The following is a 26,821-nucleotide window of genomic DNA, read 5'->3' as shown; positions in this document are numbered from 1 at the left end:
CCCTTGCTCGCTCTCTTTTCTTCCGTTTGCGCCCTCACCCCGGCAGTTGGATATGTCTCTTTCTATCCCTGACTCACGCATAAGCGACTCCCCCCCAACATGCCCTTCCACGCCTCTCAGTTCTTCGGATGCGGGAACTCGTCTGCGAGCTTCAACCGCACCAGCACGTTCATGCTCAGCATCTCCTGCACGAGCAACTTGGCCGCGTACGGCATCGTCATCTTTGTCACGCCCCGCGTGCTCTTACACGTCTGGCACCAGCCTTGATACCCCATCAGCCCGCAAGTCTCACAGATATCCACCTCGTGCGCGTCGCTGCTCAGCATCAATCTCTCGAGCAGGAGTTGCGAGGCACCGTACGCGATTAGACAGTCGCGCTCCATTTCTCCCAGACGCAGACCTCCGTCACGGGAACGACCTTCCGTCGGCTGACGCGTGAGAATGGCGCGGGGCCCGCGGGAGCGAGAATGCATCTTGTCCTGCACCATGTGCTTGAGCTTTTGGTAGTAGATGGGGCCGAAGAATATATATGCTGGAAGGGGCTCTCCGGTGATGCCACTTGTCACAAAATCCTTTCCGGAGTACGAGAACCCGTTTTTAATGAGGATGGCGCCCATGTCATCGACGTTGCTGCCACCAAACGCCGTGCCGTACTCCAGTGTGCCATTCAGGACGCCGGCTTTACCAGAGAGCAGCTCCAGCATCTTTCCGACTGTCATACGCGAGGGGAAACCGTGGGGGTTCATAATGATGTCGGGGCAGACACCGGAGTCGGCGAACGGCATGTCTTCCTGGTTGACGATGATGCCCACGACACCTTTCTGTCCGTGGCGAGAGGAGAACTTGTCGCCGAGTTCCGGGCGGCGGGTCTGCCGGGTTTGGACTTTGATGATGGTGTCATCGCGGTCGTTCTGCGTAGTCATTACTTTGTCAATATAAGCGAAGTCATAGGCGCGGTAGGACGCGGGTGCGGGTTTGTAGTCGTTTGTACCGTAGTCGGAGCCGATGCCTGTCGATATTGTATTCAGGGGTGTTTCTTTGTTGCAGAAGACCTCGCCTGAGAAGATTCGCTCGCCGACAGCTGCGATACCATCGGAAGTTAAAATTCGGTGCTTGGCGATAGGCTTGCTTGGATCTTTCTCATCTAGAACGCGGTCACCGATGCGATCGTAGGATCTGTTGGGGTACTTCTTGAGTGAAATCATGTTCTTGCGGAAAACTTGGCACCGTCCGAAACCTCGATCGCAGGATGATTTGTTGAGGACTAAAGCATCTGTTCATAAATTGGTTAGCAGTTTTCGGACGGTGGGTGTGATGATGACTTACCTTCGATATCATAACCAGAGTATGACATGACGGCAACTGTCGCATTCTGCCCAGCCGGAAGCTTGTCATAATGAATCAGTTCGATCGTCCTCGTCTTGACCATAGGCTGCTGCGGGTACACCATAAGATAGAGCAGAGTATCAATGCGTGAGAACTGGTTGTATGCAATAGATCCAATAGCTTGCTTACCCATAGCACATTGGTAAGTGTTACGGGGAGATTGGTTGTGATGAGGGTATGGAATCAGACCAGCAACAGCACCCAAGATCGTGAATGGTTCGATCTCGAGATGTGTGGAGGTTTCGTCGATTTCTTTCTCGTATAGGGCGATGTTGGAGTCGTTCTCCTCGTTCACGTCAACATACTCGACAAAGCCTCGATAGAGGAAGTCATCGAAATCCATCTTGCCGGCACGTAGAGCTTCTAATGAGCGACGAGTGACTTTAGATTTCTGGTTCTCGACGATGATGAGGGGTCTACAGATTCTTCCTTCGTCCGTGGCAATGTGGACTGCGTTGGTGTGGTGGTTAATGAAGATGCTCACGAATGCTGAAACCCGGCCTGCACGGCGGAACCTCCGGAAAGTGTTCAAGAAGACCTTTGGTTTTCTGGTCAGTGCCAGGGGAGTTCCGTTAACGAAAACGACGTATGCCCCATCTTCATAAATCTCCTTGCCGCTCATTGAGACGATATCTTCGGCTCCGAGCACAAAGACCAACTTCTTGACAGGCTCCTCAAGATCGTTGGTTGTGATATGTGTCATGAGAGCCAAATTCTTGACTAAACCACAGGCTTCTCCTTCAGGGGTATCGGACGGGCAAAGCATACCAAACTGAGAAGGCTGCAGAGCACGGGGACCAGAGACCTTTCGAGTCTTCTCGAACTGCGAACTGATACGAGTCATCATCCCCAAAGCACTAATGTAACTCAATCGGCTGAGCACATGAGTGACACCCGCGCGCTCCATCTTGAATCGCTTGACACTCCAGTTTCCAGTCGAGATAGCCCGATTCATGCCTTGTGTGATGTGATTGCCGTGGGATTGCAAGTGGTTGAAAGCGTCGAACTGCATCGTCCTATTCGGCTTCTTTAATACCTTGTCAATGTTCATCTTTAGATCCGAATTGAACTTCTTGAACAGATCTTCAAAAAGCAGAGACAGCAGCTGTCCCGCCAGTTCTAAACGCTTGTTTCCAACATAATCGCGATCATCAACAAGCTTTGGATCATGGTTCGCCATTAGAACACGTCGAACCATGAAGCAAATATACAAAGCCTTTGGACGGAAGTCAAGTCCATGAACAGGTACATGGGTAATGATGATGCTCGATAGAGCCTCGAGCGCATCTGCTACATGGTTCCGTCGTTGTGGAGCACCTGGAGTGCCTTTCCTAGAACCCATTTTGACTCGAGTACCAATCCATTCCAGCGCTTGATGTTGTGAGAATACACCCATTTTAGTACACTCTTCAAAGTTGACCGCAAAATCATCCTGGTATGTGCTATCTGTTCCAGCAACCAGTAGTAACATTTCATGGTCCGATTGAATGCCCAGTGCTTTGAGTGCGATCACAATCGGGATAGCCTCGTTGAGAATGTTGTGTTGGAGCACGATTCGTTCCTTTTTGAGAAGCACATAACTCTTCGATTTCCGCTCGTGGGTAGAACTTTCTACAGTCAGCACGCTCCGCTGTTTTTGGAGCCATCTTACCTGGTAACAGAAGCAGAAACGATGCCCTTTTTGACATCGGTCTCGACAATAACTCTGTTTTTGCTCAACTGCTCCTGAACAAGAATGACCTTCTCCGTACCGTTGACAATAAAGTATCCTCCTGGATCCAAGGCACATTCATTCATATGCGCCATATCATGATCATCCCCTCCAGAAAGTCTACATTTGGAGCTGCGAAGCATGATCGGCAACCGCCCAATAGCAATATCCGTTCTGTGTATGACCTGCTTCCCTCGGATGTATTTGATATTGACTCGGATGGGAGCTGCGTAGGTCAAATCTCGCAGACGGCATTCATTCGGGGTGATTGCTCGTTGCAAATTTCTGTCGTCTTGTTCCACACGGTCTGGCATTCCAATGTTGACATCCGTGTACCTAAAGCCCCATTAGCAAAGCTTGGTGTGGCAGTGGGGTGCGACATACTCCAGAAAGAAGTGTTGATCAACATCGCTGGTAACTCTCTTATTCGCCTTGACAATATCTTTGATCTCAGTCTCGATGAAGAAGTTGAAAGAATCGATGTGCTGCTTGACCAAGCCTTTAACCTTGAGGAAAGCAGGCAGAAGGTTCCATTTGTCCTAACCCGCATTAGATACCGCAGATACGATTCTATCGCAATACATACCTTGGCTGTGTTTATAGGCGCCGTTATATCCTTGTTCGAGTAGAATGGGTTCAGCAACGCCGCAAAGTCCTATCAAATGTCAACTACTACTCCAGAATACGCCCCGATGTTGCTCCTACATCTGGTCCTGACACTCGCTTTTCCTCCTCTCCCTCCTCAATCTTAACTGTCTTCTTCCTCGGCTTGCGCTTCGTGACTTCTGGACTGTTTTGTTCGGAAGCAGCTGAAGCTACTGAGGTTGGCGTCGCCTGTCACTCGGATTAGTCCTCGAGCTCGTATTCTGTCGCCCTCGAATTTATTTTACCTTTTTGGAATGGCCAGACTTTGCAGCCGCGACCTCGACAGGTCCTGCTGCCGTCTTTTTTTTTGGTGGCATACTGTTGTCTTGGACTGTGAGGACGAAGTTCTGCCACTGGATAATATTTGGTGATTGACGATAGCTATGAAACCCACCAAGATTTTATTAGTGGGCTAGTCGGAAAGCGCAAGGGCTAGCGGTGCTCATCGGGCCGTGAGTTTTTCCGATACAAGCCAGTGACCTCGGCTGCGATTTTAGTGCGTCCATAATGTGATGCTTCACCGCTATTCCTTCAATGGCCCTTTTTGAGGGCATGTATGGCCTGAGCCCTTAAATGGAATTGTCCTCTGATTCGCAGCAACCTCTGCACAAAAATTGAATTGGATTCATTTTTTTTTTTTTTTTCGTTTGTGTGTAGTCCTGGCGGCGCTGAACGAAACCACTGTTTGTTGACTTTCGGAAAGCCCTGAGTTAGCCGGGCCATGGGCCACTGGCGCCAGGCAGGTCCATCGGCTTCGGGATCACGAGGTCATGGGTAAGGCATACAGAGCTTGGAATGACGGGCCTCTGAAGGTTGTTACATAAGATATGAAGAATCCCTTCTCGTAGTTATTCGTTGGCGCTGACAATCACCTCCTCACTCAACCGCGATTCTCCCAGTGTGTTTGAAATAAGACTTTCAATCGGACTTGGCCAGCAAAGCTATAAGTAATAAACTCTAGACTCTAGACGCTCTGAGCAGAGTACTTCTACCTACTCTGTACGTAGTAGATCAAGCAGACCCTGGGCTGTCAGAACCACTCATGCATCTCTACGTATGTGCAAGTGGTACTACGTACTTAGGTATACCCTCAAAGTTTCCATTTCGTCCGGTTACCGCTGGTGACCTCCTTTCCGCCTTTTGGATTTCTGAGGGCTCGTCATCTGGTTCATCATCTCCTGGAATTACTTGCCAATAATAAATAATGAGGTCTATCATCTGCCGGGCCAAAGCGAAGATGCCATCCCGGAATGTGGGTGATGTTGTGTCCTTGAGGGTGTGGAGGATTGATTGCGAAATACTAGAGGTTCACCCAGCCCTCCCCCGGTTTCATTTTTAACTGCCGCAGGACTCGACCGCCTGCTGGCCTGGGCCCTCTTCCCAGCCTCGTCGTAGGAGCACGTAGGAATCACCAGCACGCCGAACGAGGAGTCGGGTTTGAAATTTTCAACATCCTGCAGGCCAACGATGGCAGAGTCGCCTGTTGCGTAGTATCGGGAGGAGACGGCGAGGCATAACAACTGGTTAAGCCTCAAGACAATAGGATATCAGCTCAGCCAGGACCGCGCCCGTAGTCGAATTCAGGGTCCAGTTGTTTGTTTACATAAGCTGCCGAGCATGGACCTCGAGCCGCCAGGACAAACAGAAAGGAACCCTAGCGTGGGGGGCTTGGTGATGGGACTTGTCAGGAGAAGTGAGTAAGTTTGCGGAGCTTGACGGATAGCGACTGATGCGGTTATGTGCGTTGGGTTGGGTTGGGTTGGGTTGGGCTAGGCGAGTGTGCGTGCAGCGCCGTAGCCGGGTAAATATTTTTACTTTTACATAAAAAGCATGACGGTCAGTAGTAAGACATGATATGATATGACAAGGGATTAAGTCCGACAAGCTATTGTCAGTACTTACTGGATGTCCGACACAAGATGATAATAAAGAGCTGCATAGAACTTGCAGAGAGGTGGGCACATACACAGTAAAAAATGTCTAACTGATAAGTAAGGTAAGGTAGATAGAAAAGATAATGGATTGCACTAGTGATAGATTAAAAGACTTGTGACAGTTGGCAGGCGTCTATCTCTCTACAATAATCCGACGGCCTCCTCACTTGCATTGCTATTGCCCGTTGCCGTTGTCGACACATTGTAGAAGTATTTCGTAAGAAAGGCACGTACACGTATAAGAAGTACTCAACCCACCCACTCCGCTTTGTTGATTGACCCTTTGACGCCGCTCCCTGCCCTGAACAGTTACGAGTACCGGTACCGTAGTCGAGCGAGCGGGATTAGGAGGAGTTCCGAAGAGCACTGCTGAGTTAAACGCGTGGTTAAACGATTCGCGCTAGCAGGGACGTGAAGGGAAGAACCGAAATCGCACGCCTACCTGCGCCTCTCCCTTTCGGACCCGACATCTACCTCCACGAACTCATCCACCAGTCTTCTGCATATCTCGACTCTGCGCTTGCGTCCTGTGAGGACGCACGCTACGCTCCCTTTCGCAAATACAGTATTTCAGGTATGTGTAATCTGATCATCATGCGCTGGGATGCGATGCGCGATGCGATGCCTCGATCTCTCTGCGGCTTCTGCTGTCCCACCGGATTGTCTTGCCTTGCACACCGCACAACAAGAGAAACCCCCCCCCCCCTCTCCCCCCACCTCAACGCCTCCTCGACCCAGCGCGTCTGCTTTCCTTTGCGGTTAGAATTGAATTTGACTCGGGCACAGTATTACAACTCGTCAACATGGCCTATTCCAACAGTACCAGCGACCGAATGGACGAGCTGCGCTTTCGCAGCCAGCACTCCCGGACCGATTCATCTCTCCTCGGAGGGCTGGTTTCTCCTCCACGGAATGGCTCCAGCACCAATACCAACACCAGCAGTAACAACAACAACAGCAACAGACTGCCTGCTCCTCTGCAAACGAATGATGGGAGAGGAGGGTTGATGAGAAGATTCACAACCGACTCGACTCGTGTACCAACAATTACTTCTATTACTACCCAGAGAGCCGGAGGCGCTCAGGATGCACAAGACTATGGGCCATCTGTAAGCTATTAAATGCCCCCAAGGGCAATTTCGCTGCCCCCCTTTCTCCTCATAACCAACATCTCTCACCTCTTTTGGAGAGCCAATTCAATCTCTGTCAAGGAATCAAAGATTCGTTGGAGCCCAAGCTAACTTGTAATGCATAGACTTACCATAAAGTGCAACTTGTAAGCACCTTCAACCTCTTCCCTCTTCACTCTTTAGCCACCTACATCTCGACCAACACCCCCTTTCTACCTTTGAGCAAATTGAGACTCTTATTGCCTTTTAAACTACATTCAACTGCCTTGCGTACGCATACTCTTGCCCGCTAGCTCACGTACCATACAGCTAGAGAAAAAGAAACTTGAATACGAGAGACTGCGCGAGCAAAAACGCCGGTTTGAGGCCGAGATGCAACTGCTTGACCTCCAGCAACGCCGCGAAGAACAAGAGCTTGCGCAGATGCAAGAGGATCTCGGACGTGGAAACAACGCGAACGGTGGCCACCAGTCGGAACCTACTACTCCCCCCGAATATCGCGAGTCCAACTCCGGTTTTCCCACAGTGTTCTCTAGGCCAAACAGATACTCGACATCTAGTATCACATCTCCGCCGGGCATCTACAATAGACAAGGTCGTTCAGGCTCTCAACTTACATCGCCCCAAGCAGGTCCTATTCAGGCGAGATTCACAATGGAAGATAAGCTGGCTTCCGAAGGCTCCAGAAGAAATAGTGATGAGGACGAGAAGGCAGAGGCTGTCAGACAAGACCCTACAAGTCACAGATCTACGAATGCGTAAGTCTTTTATTTCATATCATGTTAGCACCACGGAGCTGGGAATATCTTCACCTTTGTCATGTGTTGCAGCAATGGATGGCTGGCCACGGCCATTCTGAGAGGTATTGCCGCGCTGGCTTCCACTTGCTCTAAATACCATCTCGAGAAACCCTGATGTTTGTTTTGATGCCTAGCATTCAATCCAGTTGCACTAGAATCTCCAGTGGAGAGTACTGGTTTTCTGGGAGAAATCGGCCTTGGACTCAATTCAAATTTCAACTCACGTTTGCCTCGAGCTGGTTAAGAAAAGCAAATTCAATTTTGCCTCACTAATTCACTTATCAAAAAATCACGCGATCAGTCGCGTCTACCCTCAAGTTGAGAATTGACCTCCGTAGCGTCCTTATCACTTATCTAGTTCAACCCCCTCTACAACTTCTCTTCACTTTCCCCCTTTCAACAACTGCAACCTCACACCTACTTGAATCGTTACCGTTACCTTGCGAAGCTTGCAGCATATGCAGTTGAGCCTGTACTACAGTACCATTAATTTCCTTTCGAACAACCAAACGTCAATTATCTCTTGGTTTTTTCGATCTGCATATCACCTTTACTCTCACCTTTTCTGTCAAGACGTCTGTCAACTAACGGCCTCAAAAAGCCTCAACAGATACTCCATGCCCGTCACCAAGTCCCGTAACGGTATTCACGAGATGTTATCACTCGACCAAACCAATACCACACGCTTCCTGTTCGGTGATGAGGAAGGTGCCCCCGAAGTCAACAACTATCTGAACATGAGTGGCACTGATAACCACTTCCCGACTCTGGTTCGTGGATTCAACCCAGGCCAAGTATGTTCTATATATTCTTTTGGAGATTCGTTTACTGACCAACAGCCGCAGCTGTCCGCCTCACATGCCGCTCTCGATCTAGCCCTGTCTCAATCACCTGGCCCTGAGTCCTCCTCTTCCAATGCCTGGGGTGCGGTCTCCCGACACCGCTCTTCCCAATCTCAACAAAGCCTCCCTGCTATTCATACATTGCAAAGCCAAGGCAACGGTCAAACAAACGGCTCATCCAACCCACCCGAGTCTCCCATCAGTACTCGCTCTGCATACCGCAACTCGGTGGACCGAAACTCGTTGGACACCAAGTCATACTACGATGCTCAAGAATCTGCTCAGATTGCGTCGCCTAAGAATGCTACACCGCCAAAGCTGCAGTCCTCCTATTCGGCTAATGACGTCCCCACTATGAGATCGACAACAAACGGAGCCTCCTCGGTCAATACCACCCCCAACTCCCACGCCCAGCAACATCTCCACAACCACAACGCAAGCCTGGGTCGTATTCCACCAAGTGCCTTGAACAACAGACTCAGCCGTGAGATGTCTTCCGCCGAGACTGCTACCCTTCGTGAGGCTCAGAATGGCGGTTACCAATCCATCCAATCTGCTCTTCAAGCCAACGCTCCTCCCTTCGGTCCATCTCTCGGTCAACCTCTCGCTCAGACGATGTCTCAAGCACCTCTGCAACCAACAATGACCTCGCCTTCCGCTCAACAGGCATACCCCACCCAAGGCTACTACAACAATTACGGCATGCAGCACATGATGATGGGAATGCAAGGCATGGGTCTTACTCAACAAGGCTACTCGCCACTCAACCCATACGCTTCTCCAGGTTACGGCTCTCAAGCTGTTATGTATCCTCAAGGTAACAATGGTCCTCGTGATAGCCAGGCTCGGGTTATCCAGCAGCGCCGACAAAATGATGGTGAAGGTACGTTTCCTGCTTCTTTTCCTCTCGATCTCCACAAATATCTTTCATATACGTCTTTGTCCTCGATGCTTCATATCTTGATCTCCTTTTATCCACCTCCGACTGTTCATTTCGTTATATTCCCCCATCGGCAAACCCCGAGTGGGAAATTCGTTGCATCTCGCTGTTCACTATTGTGGAAGCAGTCTGTGCACAGCATATATTTTTCTTGCCCCGATCCGCCCCACTTATTCTACTAACACTCTGCAGCTATGAATAGATTTGCCAACTTGCCTCTCGAGTCACTCGGTGGTGAGATCTACGCCTTGTGTAAGGATCAACATGGCTGCCGCTATCTGCAGAAGAAGCTCGAGGACCGCAATCCTGATCAGGTCCATATGATCTGGCTGGAGACCAATCAGCATGTTATCGAGCTGATGACTGATCCATTCGGCAACTATCTCTGCCAAAAGTTACTCGAGTTCTGCAATGACGACGAGCGTACTGTCCTCATCGAGAATGCCTCCCACGACCTCGTCCGCATTGCTCTCAACCAACATGGAACCCGAGCCCTCCAAAAGATGATCGAGTTTATCTCTACTCCTGGTCAGATCCAAACAATCATTGAGGCTCTTCGCCATAGAGTTGTTGAGCTCATTCAAGATCTAAATGGCAACCATGTCATTCAAAAGTGCCTCAACAAGCTTTCATCCACTGATGCTCAATTCATCTTTGATGCTGTTGGAACTCACTGTGTTGATGTCGGAACCCATCGGCATGGCTGCTGTGTTCTTCAACGCTGCATCGATCACGCTTCGGGTGAGCAAAAGGCTTGGTTGATTCGTCAAATCTCCAACAATGCCTACGTTCTGGTCCAGGATCCTTTCGGAAACTACGTAGTCCAGTACATCCTCGATCTCAACGAGCCTACTTTCACCGAGCCTTTGGTTGCTATGTTCCAAGGCCGTGTTGGCCAGCTGTCGAAGCAAAAGTTCAGCTCAAACGTCATTGAGAAGTGTCTCCGCTGTGCCCAGGAGCCTTCGAAGGATATGCTCATCGAGGAGATGCTTCAACCAGCTGAGCTTGATCGTCTTCTTCGCGATTCGTTTGCAAACTATGTCATCCAAACTGCTCTTGACTATGCGAATCCTAATATGAAGGCTCGTCTTATCGAGGCCATCCGCCCTTACTTGCCTGCTATCCGCACCACTCCTTACGGTCGCCGTATCCAAGCCAAGATCCAAGGCAATGAGGGTCGCAGTGGTCCTTCCAGTGGTCAAGCTACTCCAGTTGAGGCTATTGAGACAACACATCACGCCCCTCTCCGTCACCAGCGTGGTACCTCCAACGCCTCCGCCAACACTACTGGCTTCAACACCCCAGGCAGCCAATATTCCAACGGCTATGTCCCTGTTGCTGCCAATGGTGCCGTCAGTGCTATTCGGGCAACCACCCAACCAGGTGCCAAATTTCCATCGACCGAGCAACTTGTCTCCGGACAAGCCCAGCAAGTCTTCCCCTATGCTTATGGCAGAGGAGCTGCCGGTAGTCAAGCTGGTAACGGCAACGCCAACGGGAACTGGTTGTAACTTCAACACATCCCGTAACGACGAAACGATCTTTACGCTTGTAACGATACGAGGGATGATCTTTTCGAATCGTCTGGTCTTTGCATTTCATCCGTCACTGCATTGCCTTCGGGCATTCTATTTGGATGTCATCACAAGCCTCATGAATGTTTTCACCAACGAATTTTACGGCCCCCTGATTGTTACACTAGCAGCATCCCGAGGCTCTGCTTTGCAGCGGAACCTTTTTTTATCAATGATATTGCATCATGCCGGCGTTTTCTCTTGCCTCTCTTCGATTTTTAGCTGCCTCCCTGTACAACACCAGCTTCCTCGGTCCATTAAAGATACGAAAGATCTGCGGCACGAAACTCGAAACGACATATGAAAGCGCAAGGTACAATACCATACGAGCGAATTGCGCGGCTCGACCTTGTACCTGTACTTAGGATAGGCCCGATCACATAGACAGAAAGCCTATTCTAAAAAAAATCTCCTTGGATCGCTCTTTGGTTTTCTTCGCTTCCCAGCAAAATTGTGGCGCGGTGGTCGCCGTTTTTCTCGTCTTCACCGGCAATTTGCAAATGGGTCAGCTTTTCTCGTTTCTTGCGCAGGCATCTTGTGTTTACACATTTTGCACATTCACCTCTTGCCTCTGCGCCCAAACCGTTTTCTTCTTTTTCCTCCCTTGGCGGAATTTGAGGATAATGATTTGAGTATATGCATCCTTTGTATTATGCCTGGCCCACTTTTCTACGAACGAGGAAAGTGTGAAAAAAAAACCCCCGGGGATTTTCTGCACTGCTTGTTTGTTTGCCAGATTTTTCTGCTCTCCTGTTTCCCCTTGGGATGTGGAGAGCATCATGATACACCACAAAAACATTATTAATTCCCCTTCTTCCGATTCCCAATTTTCAGGTGGCAATGTCCCCTACTTTTTCTTTCCATTCTCTCTGGTAGCTGATTAGTGGTAGGTTGTTGAAGGGGGGGAGAAGGTGTTGCCACTAGTCAGCTATTCGGAGGGAGAGAGATGAATGAAACTTTGAAAAAGGAAAATGGACATTATGAAATATGTTGAAGTCTTTCTGGTGATATGTAATGTGATTTTTCAAGTGCAATCTGCGTAAATATGACCATGTAGGGACGAAATTATTGATTTTTATAATATGGAATTGGAAAATACTACGTACGAAAGGAAGGAGCAATAACATCTGACTATTTTGATACTATGAATTAGGAAGTACGGAGGAAAGGAATTTTATTTTAATATGCAAGCGGGTATGAAAATTATGAATATCAGCTGTTGAGTGATTAAAATGACTCAAATTTCGAATGAAATCTCGATCTAATAAAATTTCAATTTCAGCTGTTTTCTCTATCCTATATCAAAGGAATATTTCAAAGGGCCGCTTTTATATTTTGTAACTTATTATTATCATTGTCGTTATCATTATCATAATCCGATTATTTTTTGTGCATGATACATATATACGAAGTGGAGATGGATGAGGTGGAATCATATAAGAAGTGTCTTACTTATTTCAAAAGTTATTAATCTTTTGAATTATGGGTTGGTTTGTATTTGAAGGTGATACGGCGAGAGGGATGAGGGAATGAAGATGATAGTAAATAGGGGAATGAGTGTTGTTGTTGTTGTTGTTGTATTCATTAACGTCGGGCGGGTATCCAAAACGCAATGCTTGGACCCTGGAGACCTCTTATGGGGTACGGCGACGTGCTAAGTAGAGGAATGATATACAAAGTACTATCTAATCGAGAGTAAAAACCACGTTGGGGAAAACCTCTCGTCAAATAGCTGAACACTTGTAAACCCCTTAAAAGCAATTCATAGATAGTGCTGTGCGTCGAGTTTTCTCTCGACAACTGTCGAATACGTGTGGCCCTACGGGTGGCCTCGATCCGTTTTATTTCGTTTTGATTTGAATTTGGAATCAGGTTTTGGTAAAAAATATATATGTTTATATATATGTTTATATATATATATATATATATATTGGAGATGAGATAGATATAAGAATGGAATGAAGATGAGATACGGATAAAGGGTAGAAGATAAAGGAAGTTGAAACGGAAAAGATAGATGCGGTATAGTCGGTACTCTAAGCAGTATAGTTTTATGTTTTGGAGCTGGGTAGGTAGGTAGGTAGGTGGATAGGATAGATAGGTAAGCTAAATCGGGCAAGATGGGGAGGTAAGCAGTATGCTTTTTCTCTTGAAGAATGAAATAATTTTATGTATAAAATAAAATCTCTACTTATCCTAACCTTTTTATATTAGATAGACAGGCTTGTATGTTTTGCTTTGGTAATAATAGTGGGCCTTGACGTCGCAACTTTTGGGGCCCTTCCCTAAAGTGGGCGAAAAAAAATATGTCCCGCGAAAAAATTATGTCCCGCTTCAAGCTTCAGCGTAAAAAACGGCGAAAAACGTTGATAATCTAATATAATATTTTAAAAAAAAAAATGAGTTAAAATCTTTTAGCGTTAGTTTTAATCTCAATTAAAAAAAGGAAAAAAAAACTTTTTTTTTCGACCTTTTTCTTTTCTTTTTTTTTTTCCTTTTTCCTTTTTCTTTTTCTTTTTCTTTTCTTTTTCTTTTTTTCTTTTCTTTTTTTCTTTTCTTTTTTTCTTTTCTTTTTTTCTTTTTTTTAAAAATATATATATATATATAATAGATTTAGATAATTAAGCTTACTATAGATTTTATTCTTCACTTTTTCGCTTTCTTTTTTCTTTTTTTCTTTAATTCTTAAGACTTTAGTCTTTTATAAGTTTAAAATAGTATATATACACGTACGTATTTACTTATTTATTTACTTACGTATTTGCTTTTCCTTTTTTAAATACTCTTTATTATGTATTTATTTTAATTCACTTAATTATTTTACTTTATCGTTGCGCTGCTTTGCTTTGCTTTGCTTTATCTTGCTTTACTTTGCTTTGCTTTGCTTTGCTTTAACTTGCTTTGCTTTACTTTGCTTTGCTTTGCTTTGCTTTGCTTTATTAAAAAAAGTTCGAGAAAATGATCTTGCTCAGTTCGCGAACGCTTCGTACTTAATCGACTTTTAAATATTTACAAAAAAAAAAGGCTTTTGAATTAAACAAAATCTATTAGCTTGCATTTAAATCAATAAAGACGATGAAGATAACAAGAAAATAAATACTTATCTTCGTTTTCTTTAATAAAAATAACATTTATTAAATAGAAAGAGCTTAAGAAAGAGCTTGAAGAAGATAAATAAAAAAAACAAAAAGATTCGCCGTCGATTCGATCTATAGCATCTTTTAACTCAATTTAAAAGACACGCGGTGAAATAAAATTTTCGTAGCTTAATTGAGAATGAATAAAATTATCAAAAATATATATATATATATTATTGCAATGTTGTGAGCAATGTTATAAGCAATATAAGTGTCTACGTTCCTCGCGGTTTTTGGCGTTGAAGCGGGACATAATTTTTTCGCGAGACATAAATTTTTCGCCCACTTTAGGGAAGGGCCCCAAAAGTTGCGACGTCAAGGCCCACTATTATGTGGTAGAGTGAAATGGCGGGGTACGGGGGTACCAGCGGACCCACCAAATTTTTTTTTTTAAAAAATCCCAAAAATCAAGGCAGCATCCGTAGATTTCAACTTCTAGCGATACTCTATTGATGACCAGCCGAACAGCATCAGATAGATAGATTGATAGATATATTCTCCGCTGCGAAAAAAGTCACTGGTCTCCTTGTATTTGCTCGTGTTTATCCTGGCTTGCTTGCTTGCTTGCTTGCTTTCCCTCTTCTCTCCTGCTTCCCCCTCTGAATTTTATTTTGCACTTTTTTTTTCATTTTAAAATCCTTTGCAAATATTTCCGAGAATTCTTTTCCGAAAGGAAATTTCCCCTCCTATTTTCTGTTTATCAACTCTCCACTTTTTGAAGGGGAAGGAAAAGGAGGAGGAGCAGGAGGACTGCGTAAGGGAGGGAAAGAAAAAGGAGAGAGACAGACAGACAGACAGACAGAAAGAGAGAGTGTGTGAGAACAATGCCCGCGCAAGGCGCAATCGAGAAGCTTCCCAAGGAGGGCGGAAACGAGCGTGATGGTGCGCGAGGACCTGACGAGGAGGGAAGGGGAGGAGACTCTGATCGGGAGGGTGTTTTCGAAGCGCTCAAGACGACGCTCGAGACGAGGGGGAAGGGGAGGGAGAGTAGTGTGCGGGTATTTGTTACGGCTGTCGAGGCTAGGATGGCGAGTGCGGCTTTGAGGTCAGTAGAGAGGGTTTTTTTTTTTTTTTTTTTTTCCCCGTCGGGGGAGAGGCCGGGAGAGGCTTTCTTTTTCTTTGATTGGATGATGGTGGGTTTTCTTGGTGTCGCTTTTTTGGAACTTTTGATTCTGGGGATATGGGGGATTTTGGGGAGGGGATGTGTTCTCTGATTTCTGAATTGTCAAATTCGGAGGGATTATTTTTTTTTTCTTTTTGGGGGGGGGGTGTGTTTTGGTTCTTGCTATTGTTGGGCTGGGCATAGTGTCTTTGAGTTGGAGTGCAGCGTATGTGGGTAGATAGAGAGAGAGAGAGAGAGAGGTATTTCCTATTGCTGGAAAGCTTCCTGTCTCTGCGATTATTACGGGAGCAGAAAATCCCTCTGAAAAATTGCACGGTTTGGTGGTTTACGCTGTCTGATGGCAATATCTGCTGCCTGTTTACAGTGGTGGTCGAAGCTTATTTCCTTGTCTTTCTGTCTATCATTGCTCTGCGTGCTGCATATCTCCTTGCATCTTCTATTATTCATCATGTATAGTCAGCTTTTGCTATACTTGCGACTGCTTCTCGTCAAAGCTCCAATGTCCAAAGGAAATCCAGCTAACTCTCTCCTCCATAGCCTCGTGCGGAAACTTGTCCCCGACGATGGAGGCCTCGACCTTCAGCACCTCCGTCGTGTTGCAAAACTTGCCGACTTGCCATCTCAAGTCCAAGTCCGGCTCACTGCTCCCTCCGATATGCCAGCAGAAGAGAGGGCTAAACGCACACTCTTTCTAATTTGCGGTCCCACGACCGCAATCTCCTTCCCAGACCTCCTGATCCCACTGAGGGACATACTGGGAGAAGCCGAGTTGTTCGAAGTCGACGTCCCGCTCCTGGCGCCTACGAGCCAGGAACAGGCTGAGGGCTGGACTCGGAGCTTTTGGCCGACGGTGTACAAGAAGAGTAACCCGTTCGGACCGCATGTTAGCATTCTTGCCCGTGCCGAGGAGGAAATGAAGGAGGAGGTGGGACGGTATTTTGATCTTGCGGAGAAAGTGGCTGGAGATTGTCGCGATCGGGGATTGGGTGAGAGAGTGGGTGTTTGTGTGGTCGAGAGGAAAGGGGGAAAGGGGAGGGTGGTTGCTGTCGCTGGGGATGTGAGGTGGATGGGCTGGGAAAAGAGAGTGGGCTGTGGAAACGTGTGCGCACATGCGGTGATGAGGGCAATTGGCATGGTTGCTGAAGGGGTGAAGGGGAGAGGAGATGCTGAGGATGGTAGACACGATGTTGAGATTGAGGGAGATGGGGTGGCAGCTGCGGTGTTGGAAAAAGACCTTGGAACCTCCGCTATATCGACAGCAGCGGCGTCAGTTGACAAAATTGAAGGAGCAAAAGGCGGTACGATCAGTGCTCCATCGACAGTAGAAGGTGTTCATCGACTAGATCCGACAATCGCAGCAACAGAGGCGGGCCATCCTGAGATCTCTGGATCAGCCGACACACAAGCTGGAGATATTTCTTTCACCTTTTCCTCCAACCATACTGATAGAGATCAACAGCAAAAACAGACGCGAGCTCCAGATCATTCACTCGACGAGCTCTTCCAAGACACGCCCCTCCTGCCCCTCGAAAAACAGCACTACGACCCATCCGGCAACCAGAACGGCTACCTGTGTCACGACCTCGAGATATACTGCACCCACGAGCCATGTGTGATGTGCTCCATGGCCATCGTGCATTCTCGTTTCGGGCGAGTTGTTTTCCGGAGGCGCATGGGGGAGACAGGTGGGCTGTGTGCTGATGGTGAGCTGGGCCACGGTCTGTTTTGGCGGAAGGAGTTGAATTGGACGCTGCTTGCCTGGCAGTGGAAGCGTGGCGAGGAGGAGGATGGTGCCGGTGATGTAGAGCCACATTTGCACGCCTGATCTTCTGGACACCCACTCTAGGACTTCCAGCTACCAGCGATAGCAGATTTCCCATCGAAACAGGAAACCAACCAAAGAGAGCCAGAATGTTAATGTTTAAATATGCCCGACCTTCACTGTGTTCCGGAATAAGCGCGTAAGTTGACCGGCGAGTGGTGGGAGACTTCTCAATATCAGCCCTCGCCTTCCAATTGCTTTTTTTTTCGGCAAACATCTGTGTCACCTTGTTTGACTATTCAACCTCTTATAGCCATTCAATCAACAACGTGTCTCCCGCGAGGTCTACAATCGTCGTGGTGGTGCAGGTTGAGCTGGGGGTGGGGGTTAAATCGGTTGAATTGCTAGCTAGCTGGCTGTTTTCTTGATATTGAATGGCGAGTCGAGGTCTGACCGAGAGAGATTTGTGAACTAACTAATCTTTCGTAATTACTAGTCAGCCCCCACCATTTATATATTTGTGCTGCGGACCCTGTAGCCGCAAAATCACATCACATCAGGCTGCTTACTATCGGATCATCTGTAGCTGGAACCCAGCGGGGGGCACTCAATGGGCAATGAATGTGCTCGCGCTTCATATTACAAAACAGGCATGTATGTATTCATTCATGTCAGGGTTGCATTGCATGGGTCGGTAAATATAAATTCGACAATGATAATGATAACGATAACATTGGGATGGATGACGATGAGGATAATGAAGACGGCGAGTACATGTTACAAGATGATGATGACGATAGCCACGACGCATGATTCCGTGACAACGAAGTCCGCATGTCTCACTGGGGATGGGACTGTAGATATTCCATATGTCAGGCAGTCACGGGCACAATCGTTCATAAGCACATTGAGACATCGACTGGTGCTTTCATTGCTTAGCCTGGTATCTCTCCAACAAACCAACGTCCCAGTCCTTGAACTTCCTAGCACTCGGAGGCAGAACGAACGCACTCTCTCGCAGAACCCCTTCAATCTCGCGTATCCCTTCTGTCGGCGTTTGGACATCCTCCACGTTACTGCTATCCAGTAGTTCGACAGCATCCTGTGAGGTTACCAGCTTCCAGAACACCTTCATGGCGAGCTTAGGCTGGGCAGAAGACGAGCCAGAAGTTGACTTGTAAGAGCTTGTAGAGCAGAACGGAAGCGCAGAGCACATGACCCACACCAGCAACGACACAGTTGAAATAGGCAAAGGCTTGGAGCTGGGCGGCGTGTCGGAAATCGGGGCGAGGATTGTTGATGAATCGTCGGTACATGAGATACAAGTTTCGTTCGTATTGCACGTAGCAGTAGAGAACGATAATGCGCAGAGCTTCGGATCGAACGGAGTAAAGATCATTCGGGCAATACATTGTGACAAGATAACCTGGCAACATTGCGAGGCGACGAAGTAGGAGAGGCTGGGATTACAATCTGGCAGCAAGGTGAGGCGCCACTTGTAAATTCGGATTCCACCGGCTTGACTGTCCACTAGTCCCAGAAGACCCTGGCAATTCTCGCAAGTTATTTTTTCGGATGTTGTATTGGCTTCGAATGACTGTGAAGTCTAGATCGGGTCAGTACATAATTTCAATCGTCCGGTCTAGAATAGGACACTGCGACTGCAATTTTCCCAAGGAACAGATACAGCAGGCCCCATTTTGTCCCTCCGTTGTGTCCCATCGCCTTCCAAGCCTCGAGGAAGATATGGAGTGCAAGGCAGAGGATGATCCTCCAGTCAACAAGCAACCCGTAGTCCGTAGAAGAGGGTAGGCATGTATGACCGCTGCGCAAGCGCATGAGGGAGACAAGGTGTTGATCTTGGGGATTTGTATCGGCCACCAGACCACTGAGTCGCAGAGCGAAGCATGGCAACCTTCTTGATACCCATGGCAAGCCTTGAACAAGAGATAGGGAGAAAGAAACACGCAGAGAGAGTCACGGGCTGACCTTGAGATTCTTGCAATCAACGGAAGCAAGTAGGAACGTGGTGATGTTGATGAGTCCAATTCCTGATCTGGCGAGGAACCTGGTGTTGGCACCATAGCCTTTGCTTGCGGCTACGCCCGAAAAATCACGTGACTCCTGGCCACTTGAGCCATTCGCCTCGCTCAATGCAACAGGAGCATCAGGCTTGTGGCAATGCCAGTAATCCATCATCTCAGCCCAGTTTTCGCTGGGGAGGTCCTTCCATACTCTGACGGTTCCTTTCTCCAGGATGACCGCCTTGCATTCACGGCATGCAAACTCTGCATCTTCTGAAATGTCTTTTGCGGACCAAGGAGCCTCATTGCTCTGCGCATCCTCAATGCTAGCTCTGGAGGCCTGACCTGCAAGAGGTAGCCGCCAGGAAAGCTCTTTGTTGCCAAGGATGGGCTTTTGAAGCTGGAAATTGGCGACGGCCTGTCCTGGGAGGCCTAAGACGGTTTTCTGTCCTTCATGGTAGAAGATAAATTGCCATCCATCAGCTGATAGCTCTGCCTTGGTGGCAGATTCGCAAACCCCTTCGAGCGCGACGATGACAGAAATCTGGCGGATGTTGGACAGCAGCTCTGCATATATCAAGGGCTTGCTTGAAGACATTGCGCCGATGCTGTGTGTCGTGAATGCAAGCTTGGTTTTGATCGAGTCATCTTTGAGTGATGGAAGTTGGGGTTTTCGATGGGGAAAAGATATCGTTGAGAGGTGCGAAGACAGGTCTTAGGCTAGATCACTTCGGAGGCATAGTTGATCCGAGAGCTACTCCACAGTCCGAAGTCATCCCGATTCGCTTGGTGTGACTTCACCCATGCCACAGCGTTATACCCCACAGTCGGGCATCCCAACAGCTTCACAAGGCATCAGGTTACTTAAAATCATTCACAATGTCGTCTCCTATGATAGCTTGGGTGCCAATCGTCAACCGCTTTACAAAATACTTCACCACCAGCAATTACGCAGCACAATTTATTGATCTTCCATCCGTCGAGATCCACGATGTCGAGCCAGCCGCAGAGAAGCGCCCCAGGACTCTGAAGCACCTTCTACGAGCAAACCATGTCAACTATTCAATTCTCTACCACAATTTACAGTACCACAATCATATTCCGCATCTGCTGGGCTCTGCATATCTTCTAGGAGCAGACGCAGACCAATTGAACAACATCTACGATGGGGAGTCAGAGAGGCTGGAAGAATGGAAGAACTCTCCTGCAGAAGTTACAGAAAAAGACTGGAGAGAGTTTCTGGGGGACAAGAGATATCAGAGGGCCTATGTGGATTTCTACGAGGACGAGATGGCGTTGAAGTTCGATTATGATTGGAAGGGTGTAGCAAGAGAGTATCTTTTCAGTGGAAATGAGCCTTTGATCAATGGAATTATTGGAGGACGTAAGTCAAACTCAATGAATTTTTTTCACCCTGCCTTTCACAGTAATTCTCAACAAATGACATTGTCGTTCACTAACAGCAATCCAGTCGGCCACCCCTTGATCCATCTCGCCTACGCCTACGAACTCTCCAGCAAAGAAGTCGGCATAGAAGCGCTAGCTATGTCCTCCTGCTGCTACAACTACCTGCACAAATACCTTGACCACCCCTCGTACACTATTGCCTCTACGTACAGCACCACCTCACCCCTTGAAATCCTCCATAAAATACACACTGACACCCGGTTCGACGGGCTCTTTGAAGACCGCGGCGCCTCCAATATCGAAATAATCTTTTCCCAGCACGAGTCTCTGGTCCTGGAGCACTGGAACGCATGGACCATCATAGACCCCAACAAGCAATTCCGGGAATCGCAGGAAGCAGCTCTTGCGTTACTCGTGAGGACGGTAGAGCCGGGAACGCATGCATATGACTTTTTCATGGTGCATTTGTTGACCACGTCGCACGCCGTGAGGGTGTTACTGCCGCTAATACCGAAGAAGTTCCATATCGGGCTCGTGAGGCAGTGGTGGTTACTAGCGATTGCGGTTTACATTGCGCAGTTGCGACCGAAGATCAGTGAGGATATCGAAGGGAAGCCAGAGGCTGGCAAGGGGTGGAAGTATGTAGAAGAGATGGCGGTGACGGGGCCGTGGCGTTCGGATCCCCATTATGTTAAGGGTGAGAACCTGCCTCTTTCCCTAGCGTGTTGCGATCGGGAGCTAATGATACGTAGCATTGAGAGCCATGAAAGAGGCGGCGTTTACGTGGGGGGATGTACACGAGCGTTACTTGTCAACCGCCGTACATTTCGCAGACGACTTCAAGGGCTGGACGGGCTTTGGATCAACGGAATAGAACTATAAGTAATGGCTGTCATTGATACAGACTTGTATTTTGTGTGAATGGTGGACATGGATATTGCATTGATTGCATTATATACCAGCTGGCGTTCCGGGGGAGCAATCACGATGCAACGACAGCGCAGTAAAATACAAACTCATCTAATTTCAAGCCTATTCCTTTCCACAGGGCAATTCATTCGATGCGCAACAAGCCTTGACGGTTGACATACTTGGTCCAACCCTTGGGTTACCTTGCAATGGCCGACACCTAGATTTATACATAGTTGTCGGTTTCGCCTCCCCCTATATAATTAGGGTGTGTACGGCTCGCAGTTGCACGTTCCAAGGCTTGTATGGCTTGCAACTAGCAAATTAAACAGCAATTTGCTAATTAGTACAGTGTTTTTACGAAGTTGTTTTTGTAGTATTGAATAGCGGCGCATGCTCCTATCGCAGCGATAACAATACTTGTATTGCGATTGCGCGGATTACGCTTTTTAAAAATATCTTTCGAAAAAGCTATTGCAAAAAGGTGGCGTTGTAAAGGGATGAAGAGGTGATCAAAATAAGCGGAAAGGAAAGGGGAAGGAGGAGGGGTGAATAGCTTGCAACTTGAGCTTGCAACTTGGGCGTTGGAGCTTTTTGCTGCAACTTCGATTCGTATGGTGCACCTGCAAGTGGCAAGGTCAGATGCACACTCTACAAGACTTATTTTATTACGTGCACGAGCCATACAGATTGGAGCCTCGATTCTTGCATCTTGACGTGCAACTTGGAGATGCAAGAATACTTTGGTGGTGTGCAACTTGGCTTGCATCTGCGAGCCATGCAGGCTCTTAAATTATTAGTAAGCCTCACACCACCAACAGCCCCCGATTGTGGTAGTCGGGTCGTTTGCTTATTACTCTCTCAGTCTCAGGTTCCCACAGTCACTAATCGTCGGCTCGCTTAGGTGGGCCTCCTTTCATCCTTTCAGTCTTAGTCGGCATAAGCGATTGCGGATCGGAAGCGAATGCGGATTTTTTCGAATATGTTAGAAATTCTCTAATACTATAGCATTTACTATTACAACAAAGAAATATTTACATGAATAATTAATCGTCTGTTATACCGTCTTCCGAAACATTTAAAATCGTATCATCCGATGAGATATCTGACCATCGATCATTATTTTCATTAAAATTTGATTCGTCTCCTACCTTTCGCAACGAATCGTTTGAATCTCTACTACTATCAGAATTGAAGCCATCGCTATCGATATTAATACTAAGAAAAAGAATAATATCTTGCTTTAAAGAAAGGTCTCCGGTAGTATCGGTTATAATCATTAGATTATCATTACCGAGAAAAGGTTCAGGTTGAGAAAGAGTTGGTCGAGGAATACCTTTTTTACGAGGCCGCAGAATTTGACGTTCAAGAGGTTGTTGCATCTACTAAATCTCTTCCGAATCGAGAATTGGAATGAGTATTGAATCGTCGTCTTTAATAATTAAGCCTGCAGCAAGGCGTTCTCGTATAGTCCTTTTGCGCTCGCGTTCAGCTTTGCGTGATTCGACTCCTTTACGATACTCAGCATCTCTTTCTTCTCTCTAAAGCTTGTCGACGATTCGTTGTTGTTTTGCAGCAGATTCAAGATTTGCTTTAGCTTCTTGCTCAGCAGCAAGCTTATTACCAACTTAAGATGTTAAGCCTTCGGTGTGATGAAACTATTTGCGACTTTTTGTTTTGCTTTTTAATTGGTCTTTTCGTTGTTAAGCGAGAATAGCTAATTCTTGTTCTTGTAAAGTAGCTTTTACTGCAACTTCTCGAGTACCTTTTATGTAGGATTCGAATTCTTATCGAAAAGGACTACTTAATAACTCGTTGCATTTATTTTGCTACTTCTACGAGCTGATTTCGACATGCGCTAGTTTCCGAGGAGTACGAGGAAGCTCTAGCTCGTCTTTGTTTACGTATTCGGAAGGCGTAAAGGTCTTGAGATTTTTTAAACATTGCGTTGCGTTCGGTAAGTATATTCTAAACTTCTTCTAAGCTTTTTTGATATTGTATCGACTGAGTGTTTGATTGCGAATATAATCGAGATCGTTTAAGAAAGAATTGATTGTATACTCGACGTCGAGCTGTGCAAGCGCAGCTTTAATCGCTAAGTCGTAGTAATGCTTATAAGGTTGGAAAATCCTTACATCAAGAGGTTGCATGCAATGAGTGAGGTAAAGAATCAACGGGTACGGTAGAATGTGATTTTTGTTAGCTAAATTGATGAATTCCGGAGTCCGGTAGCTAGCGTGATTATCTATTAACATAAGCTTCTAAGGTTTATTCGGTCCACAATCTGCGTTTTTGATATAATGCTCGAGGTATAGCAATGCGATTTTATTGTCCGTGAATCCATTATCAGCTTCCTTAATGAGTATGCTTGTAAGAAGGTTCGAAACGAACCATTGCTGCATGAGTCGTTTGCTTTAAATAAGAATCATCGGAGGAACAGGTTTTTAGCTAGTCGCATTGATCATCTCGATTATTGTTACGGATCTTCGATTCTCAAGGCTAACACTGTAGAACTATATATAAAAATTAATATATAATATTAAATAAGTTATATAATACGATATAGCACGACATACCTCTTGAATAGATCCAGGAACTAATACTTCCGTTCCTCGCGGACAGCCAATACGGAACCCAGTCTCGTCGAAATTGATGATATCTTTAAGTCGAATATTCATCTTCTTCAAGGTGCGTCGATAGCTTTTGAACCACTTGTGTACCGCGTTCGTGTCTTGCGCTGATATTCGGATTCGAGCGAGAGGTTTGGTCTTGATTTTGTAGAGGCCACTCGTTTTCCACCACTTTGTAAACCAGCTCTAGCTCTACGGCTTCGCGTATTCATCGTATGTTTTGCGTAAAGCGAATATAACGTTATAGATCAATTGCGGTGTAAGAGTAAGCCAATTAGCAAGGAGCTGAACGATGAATTGGCGTAACGCGTTGATATGCTAGCTTTGCAAGATCTTATTTTGACCGCCGCGCTTGCGATTTTTCGGTCGCTTGAGGTGACTGTTTAATGTGCGCTTACTAAGGTCGTATATACGCGCAGCAGTTTTTTAAGTCTCTTGAGGGTATTCGGACAAGAAGGTTGTAGCGCGTTAGAGACGCGTCGCAAGATCTTCAATTGCATTAAGACTACTTAGTTGAGCGTGGCTTTTGTATTGAAAAATCCTTGAAGACTTTTTCGAGCGAGTGCGTTTTCGGCCTATAATTGATTGTAGAATGCGATTGAATTGTGCGGTGGTAGATCAAAGAATGATGTTGTAAATTGTATTTTGTATACAAAAACTAGTAGCAAAATAAAAAAATCCGCATTCGCTTCCGATCCGCAATCGCTTATGCCGACTAAGACTGAAAGGATGAAAGGAGGCCCACTTAAGCGAGCCGACGATTAACGACTTTCAAGTGAACTGATTTCCCATCAAAAACTTCCATTCCCCCCCCAAAAAAAAGGTTCCAAATTTCCGAGCCCGATCATGATCGGATACTTATCTGCAACTCGACCTCACGACGTTTTAGAAGTCAACAACATCCACACTTGTTATCATTACAAACGTGCAAATACCTTGTATCGTCATGAGACCTTCGTAATCATCAGGAAAAATTTCGGTTGTAAGGGAGTATTATTAATTTTAAGAATAATTATTAGATATTGTTATGCCGATTTGCAAGTCCGTTTGAGAGCCGGTCGGTGTTTGAAAGTCGGTGTAGCGCACCTGAGACTGAGAGTACGGTAGCCGACAGCTTCTTGCCTCATCGGCGCGCGCGGCTAGCTCTTCGGTGCTGGTGCTGCCACAGGGACTCGAACGCCACCAACTCTATGCAAGTTGCCAATAATCCCATAAGCGCCGATACCAGCTCGTCGTCACCTTTTCTTCAGCTTCAGAGACACGGCTCGTTTCAGGATCCACTGTGTCGGGATTCACTGTGTCGGGATCCACTGTGTCGGGATCCACTGTGTCGGGATTCATTGTATCAAGATCCATTATGTCAGGTTCCAGGGCATAAAGATCTACCGGTATCGTGTCAGGATTTCCAGCAATTTTCCAACTCTTCCAATCCACGGTCTTGCTCGAATATTGAGATAGCTCCCCCTCTGTCTTCCAGCACTGAGCGGTTATATCTAACTCGTTGTTGTTTATGGTATCAGTTGGAATGACCATTTGCAGCTTCTGAGGGGCCACTTTGATATATGAAAAGCGTAACGCTTTCCTCGGGTTCGGCACGCCTATCGACCTGATATATTCCAGAATGGTCTTTTCGTTCCGCTTCCAGAGGGACCACAATTTCGTATTCTTGTAATATTGAGGGATCCATACTTTTTTCACCTCTTTAATCTTTCTACTATCCGCTTCGAGCACACAGTACCATGATTCTACACTACCTTGCCAGCCAGCAGGTTCGTTTACTATCGAAACTATTTAGCTCCGCGTGATAAGTCAACAATGATTGATGGATATAGGTCGACTTACCCGTGTAAAAGCCTTGTCCTAATTGATTGTATTCTTCGATTCTTACATCGAAGGCTTTATCTTTGAAAGGCCTTTTGTATATCCTTATATATCTGGCTTCATCCTACAGTTCGCGTAATTAATATTAGCTCATATTATATTGATCTAGTGAAACTTACTTGGGAAACAGTTCGATAACCGATAACTTCTCTGCTTCCGTAGGCTGTATTGGCGAGAAAGCTCACGGCTAGCAAGATCGGGCAGACAAATTGCGGCAATAGCATTATAGGATAGGTGATGGTACGGAAAGCGACGGTAAGGGAGGTGATGGGTTCAATCTGAAGCAGGTGCAACAAAAGGGATCTATATCTTCTTTCTTCTCATATTCATCTTACTAATATTAGAAGATGTAATTTAAACGCCGAATCGTCGCTTACCTTAAACTTGATTCGAAAAGAGTTACCGACTTGCTGTGCACACGTAGCAAGTCGGCCCCACCGACCGGGGGTACCCAACGACCCGGGACACCTCGGTACTTTTTCCCTTTCTAAAATCGATGGAAAATCAACCACTGATCATATCGTAAAGATCTTAAGTGAAGAGATGCACTATCAATCAATCAATACAATCCTACTCATATGTAGTTGTTCTATTCTTGTGCTGTGGTAAAGTACGTAGAAATTGGTGTAGAATGAGTCCTTGGCAAGCCGTGCAGCGTCAAGACGGAACTGGGTCAGCTTCTGCGTCAATAACAAATTTCTCTCCTCCGCCTACTCCGTACTCAGCTTGCGTACCACCAGCTATTTTGCTTCCATGGCAAAAGCAACTCTGGATCGATAGGTAGAAAGAAGCAGGGTACCATAATCCGGTTGAGTATACTTCAGAACGGGATCCATTCGCAAAAGCTCCAATGAAGCGCGCTCACGATCAAATTGTCATATCGTAGCTTTACTTCTAGGAAACGCGACTAAACCAGTGCTAACACGATAGCTGAATTGCCTTAAATGCCTTAGGCCATTGGACCCTTCAAAAACCGGATGCTTTTT

General features: G+C 46.6%; 6 protein-coding genes across 6 annotated transcripts; 3 read left to right on the top strand and 3 right to left on the bottom strand.

Moving 5' to 3' along the window:
• Nucleotides 1-116: 116 nt before the first annotated feature.
• L3040_009536 (uncharacterized protein) lies at nt 117-4,059 on the bottom strand (the record flags this gene model as incomplete). Its single annotated transcript, XM_007293345.1, has 7 exons — nt 117-1,273; nt 1,327-2,993; nt 3,038-3,433; nt 3,482-3,636; nt 3,684-3,752; nt 3,803-3,931; nt 3,988-4,059. The coding sequence occupies 7 exons, from the start codon at nt 4,057-4,059 to the stop codon at nt 117-119; spliced, it is 3,645 nt and encodes a 1,214-aa protein (XP_007293407.1).
• A 1,300-nt stretch (nt 4,060-5,359) lies between these two features.
• L3040_009535 (uncharacterized protein) lies at nt 5,360-10,899 on the top strand (the record flags this gene model as incomplete). Its single annotated transcript, XM_007293346.2, has 8 exons — nt 5,360-5,439; nt 6,081-6,250; nt 6,463-6,785; nt 6,932-6,952; nt 7,116-7,564; nt 8,208-8,400; nt 8,452-9,331; nt 9,581-10,899. 8 exons carry the CDS (start codon nt 5,360-5,362, stop codon nt 10,897-10,899), a joined length of 3,435 nt encoding a protein of 1,144 aa, XP_007293408.2.
• Nucleotides 10,900-14,923: 4,024 nt separating this feature from the next.
• Nucleotides 14,924-17,047, top strand: L3040_009534 (uncharacterized protein; the record flags this gene model as incomplete). Its single annotated transcript, XM_007293347.1, has 2 exons — nt 14,924-15,144; nt 15,760-17,047. 2 exons carry the CDS (start codon nt 14,924-14,926, stop codon nt 17,045-17,047), a joined length of 1,509 nt encoding a protein of 502 aa, XP_007293409.1.
• An 865-nt stretch (nt 17,048-17,912) lies between these two features.
• L3040_009533 (uncharacterized protein) lies at nt 17,913-19,606 on the bottom strand (the record flags this gene model as incomplete). The annotated part of the gene is made up of 2 exons (XM_066156000.1): nt 17,913-18,590; nt 18,974-19,606. 2 exons carry the CDS (start codon nt 19,604-19,606, stop codon nt 17,913-17,915), a joined length of 1,311 nt encoding a protein of 436 aa, XP_066010270.1.
• Nucleotides 19,607-19,887: 281 nt separating this feature from the next.
• Nucleotides 19,888-21,289, top strand: L3040_009532 (uncharacterized protein; the record flags this gene model as incomplete). Its single annotated transcript, XM_007293349.1, has 3 exons — nt 19,888-20,392; nt 20,480-21,112; nt 21,168-21,289. 3 exons carry the CDS (start codon nt 19,888-19,890, stop codon nt 21,287-21,289), a joined length of 1,260 nt encoding a protein of 419 aa, XP_007293411.1.
• Nucleotides 21,290-25,142: 3,853 nt separating this feature from the next.
• L3040_009531 (uncharacterized protein) lies at nt 25,143-26,059 on the bottom strand (the record flags this gene model as incomplete). The annotated part of the gene is made up of 3 exons (XM_007293352.1): nt 25,143-25,732; nt 25,797-25,899; nt 25,955-26,059. The coding sequence occupies 3 exons, from the start codon at nt 26,057-26,059 to the stop codon at nt 25,143-25,145; spliced, it is 798 nt and encodes a 265-aa protein (XP_007293414.1).
• Between the last annotated feature and the right edge of the window lie 762 nt (nt 26,060-26,821).

Source organism: Drepanopeziza brunnea (genome assembly GCF_022702325.1).
Source record: "Drepanopeziza brunnea f. sp. 'multigermtubi' strain 214-2 chromosome Unknown ctg19, whole genome shotgun sequence".
NCBI lineage: Eukaryota > Fungi > Ascomycota > Leotiomycetes > Helotiales > Drepanopezizaceae > Drepanopeziza > Drepanopeziza brunnea.
This window is presented reverse-complemented; position numbering and strand designations above follow the sequence as displayed.